Source organism: Rhinopithecus bieti, unplaced genomic scaffold (genome assembly GCF_001698545.2).
Source record: "Rhinopithecus bieti isolate Rb0 unplaced genomic scaffold, ASM169854v2 scaffold_26504, whole genome shotgun sequence".
Lineage (NCBI taxonomy): Eukaryota > Metazoa > Chordata > Mammalia > Primates > Cercopithecidae > Rhinopithecus > Rhinopithecus bieti.
Genome location: NW_016812891.1, coordinates 3003532 through 3011154, shown reverse-complemented (window position 1 = coordinate 3011154; position 7623 = coordinate 3003532). Strand labels below are relative to the sequence as shown.

General features: G+C 44.2%; 1 protein-coding gene across 6 annotated transcripts in view; it reads left to right on the top strand.

Annotated features, from left to right (window-relative positions):
* Positions 1–568: 568 nt before the first annotated feature.
* Positions 569–7623, top strand: part of HDAC2 (histone deacetylase 2) — a 30221-nt gene continuing 23166 nt past the window's right edge. For 2 of the 6 annotated variants that reach the window (XM_017847126.1, XM_017847124.1), the window contains exons 1-2: positions 1013–1343; positions 3129–3185. Coding sequence is in view for 2 of the 6 variants with exons in the window: in XM_017847120.1 (XP_017702609.1) it covers positions 930–981; positions 3129–3185 (109 nt within the window). In the remaining 4 variants the exon portion in view is untranslated. Of the gene's footprint in view, positions 982–1012; positions 1344–3128; positions 3186–7623 lie in introns of those variants that run through there. The other 4 variants (XM_017847123.1, XM_017847120.1, XM_017847122.1 and 1 more) reach the window with 4 other exon arrangements.

The following is a 7623-nucleotide window of genomic DNA, read 5'->3' as shown; positions in this document are numbered from 1 at the left end:
TATAAATAGATTATCAATGAAATACAAATGCAAGTGCTTAGAACTGTATCTTATAAATGAGCTCCACAACTGCTTATTAAAACCCGAGCGGTACCCTCTCCCCTTAACATCAGTAATAGGTCCCTTTATACCTCATACCCATTACGGGTCAAAACAATAATAATAATAATAATAATAATAATAATAATAAATAAATAAATGAACAAACGACAAACGAGAAAACTAGGCTACCAGGCACTGGGGCGATGGGCCGCAACCCGGCGCGGTCGTAGGCCCCGAAGGGGCGCGGGAGTGGGCTCTCCCCGCCGGGCTCGCGGCACGTGGTCGGCTCGGGCGGGAGCTTCGCGGCAGTGGGGGAGGGGAGCAGCGTGGGACGCCGACGAGGGGTCCAGACCGCCAAGGCTACGAGGTGCCGACTGCGCAGGCTCGGAGAGAGGCGCAACCACTGCGTGCAGACTTGAGGGGGGAGAACGTTCACCCGGCTGCACGCTCCCTGGATCTACTTGCGCAGCGAAAGCTTGTCTTCTTCCTCATTTTAAGACTGTGTATGGCGCCGCCTTGCGCAGGTTGTTCACCCTAAGAGGGACTCTAATCTGGAGCCCAAAGCGGCCTCCTTCTCCAGCCGTGCCCCTTCCTCCCCCGCGGAGACCGCAGTGGGCGCGCCCACCTCCCTGCGGCCTCCGGAGGTGGTTTGGTGGCCCCCTCCCCTCTCCAGTGTCGCTAGTTGGTGCCGCTGCCACCCCCGGTTCCGAGCTTTCGGCACCTCAGCCTTCCCGGCGCCCCCTCCTCTCCTCCCACCGACCTGCCCTTCCCCGCGGGACTACCGCCCCCAAGTTTCCCTTAGCCCTTTTCTCTCCCGGCCGAGCCGCGGCGGCAGCAGCAGCAGCAGCAGGAGGAGGAGCCCGGAGGCGGCGGTGGCCGGGGAGTCCATGGCGTACAGTCAAGGAGGCGGCAAAAAAAAAGTCTGCTACTACTACGACGGTGAGCTGCGGGGCCGGTGTCCGGGTGGGCGCGCGGGGCCGGGCGCTGGGTTCCGCGGCCGCCGTCGCGAGTGGGCGCCGGAGCTGAGGGGTGGGAAGGAGGAGGGACCGACATTTGGCCGCATCTTAACCCGTTCCCGGCCCGGCGCGGTTAGAACGAGACCGTCTTCCTCGCGCAGCACCCGCGGCTCCTGCGGGCGGGAATCGGGGGGCCGCCCCGCTTGTCTCCTGCCGTCCGTGCCGTCCGCAGCCTCGAAGGTGGCCACTGCTGGGGACGGCGCCGGCCTACCCCGCCTTGGTGGTGGCGGGGAAGGGGGCGGCCCATTCTCTCCTCTCTCCCGCCCACCATTGGTGGCAGCGCAGGTTTGGGGTGCCCCGCGTAGGCTTCCTACCCCCTCGACGCGTCCCCCGCGAGGCAAAATTTCTACTCCGGCCTTGACTCTACACAAAGCCCCGCGGCCGCGAGAGCTCCGCCCCTCCCGTCCCCTTCCCCCTCCTAGCCTGCTCGCCTCCCCTCCCCTGCGTTCGGTCTGGCCGGAGCGTCTTTTTCTTTCTCGGCTTCCACTCTTTCCCCGGACCCCTCCTCCCGGGTGGGCGCTGGAGAGTAGTTACTGAGGCTGGGGGCTCACGTCTGGCATGTGGCTTTATCACACCCATGTTTTGCGTGGGCTCCAACCCTCTCCTTTGTTCGCTGGATTCTTTGAGCGCCTCTTTCTCAGGATTCAAATGGAAGGGCTCCACTTCCTCAATAATAGTTCGGGTTTTCCAGTTTCAGGCAGAAAGCCTTCGCAGGAAATAAGAGGTGGTAGGGAGATGGTGGAACTGCTACTGCTTGTATTGTAGATCAGACTCGATGGGTCCTGGCTCGCCTCTGAGAGAGGTGGTTACCACCCACTTCTTTGTTGCTCTTTGTTCGATCGGGAAGTCGACCCTGCTTTGGGGATTTGGAGAGCATTGGTATCTTGCAAAGGCTGTTCCTAGGTGGTGGGCGTCCTGGTGTGGGAAAACTTTGAGAAGTGGGAGAAGTGCAGAAGTACTAAATATTCTAATAAGGTAAATTTGAGCTCACCGTGTAGTGAATTACGAAAGTCAGATATTTAATTTTAAGTATTCTGTAATTTGGAGTATGAGCAGTAATATTAAATCTTCGAATCCTGTTTCCTGTGTTTCCTTGCTCAATGGAGGAGTAACCTGTTTTACAGATTTCACAAAGGCTTGGTAAATAGTTTCTAGTAGGTTACTCTTGAGAAAAGGGATTCCAAAATTTAACAGAGAACCTATCCTAGGCTCCTCGACCTGAAAGTCCTGATTTGTATGAAGCAATACAAATTTTGGAAGCTGTTTCCTACATTTGGTGTGTTGTAAATCACAATATCTTAGAGAGGTAAGACCCTAGAGCACCAGCTTAGAATAAATCTGCCTTTAACTTGTAAATGGCCGTACTATCTCTTTTTAGTTAAAAAGGATTAATCTTTTAATGACTCTTGCATATAAAATAACCACCTGTGTCATTTGGAGAAAATCTGAAATCTTACACAATAAATCTGAATTGTCTAATCTGCGATAGCTAGGACAGAGTAATAACCCTACTTTTAAAAAATGATTTTTCAGAGGGCCAGATATGTGTTATATAAATTGATTTGAAATTATGCCATTGTGGAGGGGTGGAGATGGAAATACATTTTAATTTCAACATGATTTACATTGCATATTTTGGGTTATTCTTGCCCTGCATTCCCTGATCAAATTTGAAAGGAAGTAACCCTGTGTATAAGTTAATTTGTAGAATTACCTTGTTTATAAAGTTTAGAGATTTATCCTTGTCAGGGCTTGGAGTAAAGAGGAAAGGTTTTGGGTAGGGAAAGTGGTACTGAGGTTCTTCTGGAAGCTGTCAGTTGCTGTTGGTAGTGATGGACTCTGATGAAGTAAGCTGCTTGTAATTTCTTGTCACTACAGTGGAACCCTAGAACCAGGAGGGTACACTTGAGTAGCAGTTTCTGAACAGCTCTCTTGTCCTGGGCCCATTTGTGATAATCTTTGTTGTGTGAATGGGAGCAGGCACTGGTCCCCGGGGAAGGATGCAAGCTTGATAAGTAGGGTGGAAATACTTGTCTTGTGATTGTGACTTAATATAATACTTTATTGTAGCCCATCCACCTGCTTTACCTGATGGCCAGCAACCAGCTGATAGTTTGGAAATCTCTGGTGGGTTATTTTGTCTTTTGTCTGTGACTCACTTTTTTTTTTAAAGTGGAATTCTTAGTTGCTTATATTTCACATAATCTGAGTTTTTGTGGGAGTTAAAATATTTTGCAGAGATTATTAAATTTTATAGGTATTATGCTAATTATTAATATGTGATAGCGTGCTGACTTCATCCAAAAGCTTACATTTTTATGACCAGAGAACACTGTTTTATCAGCTTATAAAAGTGGCAATACTAATTCTTTTTTTATTGTGAGAAAAGAATGCAAGGAAAGGAGCTTCTATACCTATGTGACTTTAAGGTATATAACATGGATTGGGTTGGGAATGGGTTATATCTGTAGTAATAGGGTCTGAATTATTTGCTAGCCTAGGTTAGATGGTTTTAACTTCTTGGTAAAGGAAGTAGAAGGAAGAAAGTGAGTGAAAAAGAAAAGGAGGGAAGTAGCAAATTCTATAACCGTAGGAATCCTACCTTTAGGCTTCCTGGGGCTGTTAGGCACACTGAGCCTCTTGGCCACACAGAATGTCTGCCACTGAGGCTGTTTGCATCTTAATGAAAGAACTTTTAAAGATATACATATTGTTCTCTGCACACGTTATGTAATCTTCAGGTAACTGTTTAGGTCACTGAAATGTTGGTCCCAAGGGAACCTTGAGACATTGATGGATTAGGTATCCTTAAACCTTTGAAGAAAAGTAAGAGAAGTTATTACTTCTGTGACTGTAGCTATTGACCCATGCCTCCAAATTCCCAAAAACATACTTCTAAATCATGTTCATTCTTTATACACTAGAAGATCATCAACAATCTGTAAAATGATACAGCTAATTAGATAGTCACTAAGATCCCTTCTGGGCCTTAAAACGATGTGATTTTTCTCTACTTAAATATAATTAGCAGCCAAGCTGTGTTAGGCTCTAGTTATAGTACTCACATTTTTAATACTTTATCTAGACATGTTTAACTATACTTTGTTTTGAATTAATCTTGAGGCCAAATATATTTAGTGCCTTTTTTTATGGTGTATACAGTATAATAGGGTTTATATACCTAATTTATGTAACTATACACAAATTGCTCTGTGCTTTTTTTTTTACTACTCTGAGAGGGATGCATAATCAGATTTGGAGACAAGTGGTCCAGAAAAAAACACTCAAAGACTGTATACAGATAAAACTATATAAACATAAAAGTTGTGAAGATTAGACCAGGTGTGGTGGCTCAAGCCTATAATCTCAGCACTTTGGGAGGCCGAGGCAGCGAATCACCCAAGGTCAGGAGTTTGAGAAGAGCCTGGCCAACATGGCGAAACCCCGTCTCTACTAAAAATACAAAAATTAGCCAGATGCGGTAGCAGGCACCAGTAATCCCAACTACTCGGGAGGCTGAAGCAGGAGAATGGCTTGAACCCGGAAAGTACAGGTTGCAGTGAGCCGAGATAGTGCCATTGCACTCCGGCCTGGGCAACAAGAGCAGAACTCGGTCTCAGAAAAAAAAAAGTTACCAAGATGATATCTCCCAATGTACTTCTTTAGCAAATTATAGAAATTCTACTTGGCAGTCAACGATTGTCAGATTTTCTTAGACTTGTATTTAGGAGTGGTACCGAAGTCTTTTGCCGAATAACCTTTAATACAACTGGATAAATTCTTAGCTGTAGTATAAATCTTTATTATCCGTGAAATAGGTAATCATTTCTTTGGAGGCAAATAAGTGCTAAATTAATTACAGCAGCAGTTCATAAATACTAATAATACTAATTGCACAATAAAATGTGACTAAATAAGACTGAAATTTTCCTGTACTTCTCTTTCCCCCAGAAATCTTTTGCTTCTCTTTTCTTTCAAATTTTACCTTATCAGAGATGCTTTCTCCTATTACCTAAGTCCCTGTTACTGCCTTATTTTTCTTCCTTTCGGTTGTTCCATATAACTTTTGTCTCTCTCCTCACTATAACATAAGCTTCATTAGGACAGTCTGTCTGTTTTGCTTGTGTCTGTATCTTCGCCAACTACATTTAAAAATGTAGCTTTTTTTTTTTTTTTTTGGAGTTAGTAATGAATAAATGATTAATTCCTTATACTGTTTTTTTTTTTTTTTTTTTTTTGGAGATGAAATTTTGCTCTTGTTGCCCACGCTGGAGTGCAGTGGCGTGATCCCGGCTCACTGCAACCTCCACCCCACTCCCGGGTTCAAGCAAATCTCCTGCCTCAGCCTCCCAAGTGGCTGAGATTATTACAGGCACATGCCACCACACCTGGCTAATTTTTGTACTTTTTAGTAAATACGGGGTTGTACCATGTTGGCCAGGCTGGTCTCGAACTCCTGACCTAGGTTGATCCACCCGCCTCAGCCTCCTGAAGTGTTGGGATTACAGGCGTGAGCCACTGCGCCCAGCCAATTCCTTATTAGGACACTTTCATATAACGTTCCCTCTAATTCTTGGAACTCCTCTGGACTACATTTAGGTAGGATGGGTGGCATTCTGGCATTTTTTGTATTGTTTAGATGAAAACAGATTCACATTTCTGTTTGGTGCAGTCTACCACTTTTCCTTTTCCACATTGACTCTAGTTTTAATGTCCAAGGAGAGATCAACATCCGGGATCTTTATTTTTCTTTTCTCCTTTTCAAAGAGTTTCCTCTGCTACCAAATAAACAAAAATCCTTAACAAAAACTTTAAATACTTCTGTTGACAAATCCTTAAAGGAAAACACTTGGGATTGGAGAAGGCATCTCTTAGGGAATGTTAATAAATTTAAACTTGGAAGAATTCAGATAAGTCTAAGAACTTTTTTGTACTGGTTAGTAAGCCTTATTCCTCTGTATTTCAGTAGCAGTCTGCTTATAGTTACTTGTTCATTAAGCCAGCTTTGGGTTCAGGCATATCAAATAGGCTTAAAGTTCCTACTGTGTGCCAAATAGACAAAAGATTGCTCAAGTCCTAAGAAGGAAATAAAAGACTGCAGATATAAAGTAAGAGAGGGAGCCGGGTGCAGTGGCTCACACCTGTAATCCCAGCACTTTGGGAAGCCGAGGCGGCAGATCACGAGGTCAGGAGTTCGAGACCAGCCTGGCCAACATGGCGAAACCATGTCTCTACTAAAAATACAAAAAAAGGTTAGCTGGGCATGGTGACGGGTGCCTGTAATCCCAGCTACTTGGGAGGCTGCGGCAGGAGAATCGCTTGAACCTGGGAGGCGGAGAGGTTGCCATGAGCCAAGATCATGCCATTGCACTCCAGCCTGGGTGGCAAGAGCAAGACTCTGTCTCAAAAAAAAAAAAAAAAAAAGTAAAAGAAAGGGGACCTTTGATAGGGTAATCAGAAAAGGGAAGGCCTGAAGGAAGAGAATGGGCCAGCCTTAAAAAGAGTTACTACGTAAGGTATTACAAATAGCAAAGCCAGATAGTTATTAATAGAACTTGGTGCACTTAATGGGAAGGAAAATGAGGAAAATGTGGAGTCCCATGTTAGGCAGTAAAAGGTGGGACTGCACAAAACTGTGTAGTAAGAAATTTGACTTTACCCAGAGGTGGAAAGCCATTGAAAATTTTTCAACTACAATGCAATTATTTCTCTTCAAATAATTGGTAAGGAGATGTGGAATATAGGCTGGAAGCAAGAATTGAACGCGTATTAGTCCATATAAAATGTAATGGTTGCATTTTAGATAGAAATAGACACATTTAAGAGAGATTTGGGCCTCACACCAGTAGAACTTTTTGATGGATTAGAAATGGAGTTGGAGCTGGGGGATGGTGGTAGAGAATAAAGCATGACTCGTAAGTTTCTGGATTGAGCAGGTAGGTGGTATGTGGTACTTACTCACTAAGATTGGGAATACTAATAAAGAGCTGTTTTGAACATCTTGTATTTGGGATCCTTATTGAATTCAAGTGAAAAGACTGAGAAGAGAGAGTTAACCTCTGTGAGTTTATAATCCAGAGAAGAGAGTCTAGACATAGAAATTTGGGATTTCTCAGTTTATATCAGGTGAAGTATTGAGACTGTAAAAGATACAGCATAGACAGACAACGGGTCCCAGGACTTAACTCCCAAGAGAAGAGAATTTAGGGCAGAACTGTTGTTCACTGATGAACTCAAACACTTAGAACAATACCTGCTTGGCACATGGTAGGCTCTTGATTTATTAAATGAATGGATGAACTGAAAACCCTTGATCTTTAAAGGTTGATGGTGGAGTGGCCTTGGGCTAGGAGTAAAATCCAAGAAAATGGTATTGTGGAAGCCAAGGCTCCGAATGTCTCAAGGAGAAGTGATTTCTTGAAATATGTATTAAAGATGTGTTAATATGTATAAAAAATGGATAGTGGGCTAAGTAGTCTGGAAGACGAAAATAATACACTTTTTTCTTTTTTCTTGTTTTTTTTCTGAGTCTTTTTTTTACAGTCAACTTATCTTTGGGTCTAAA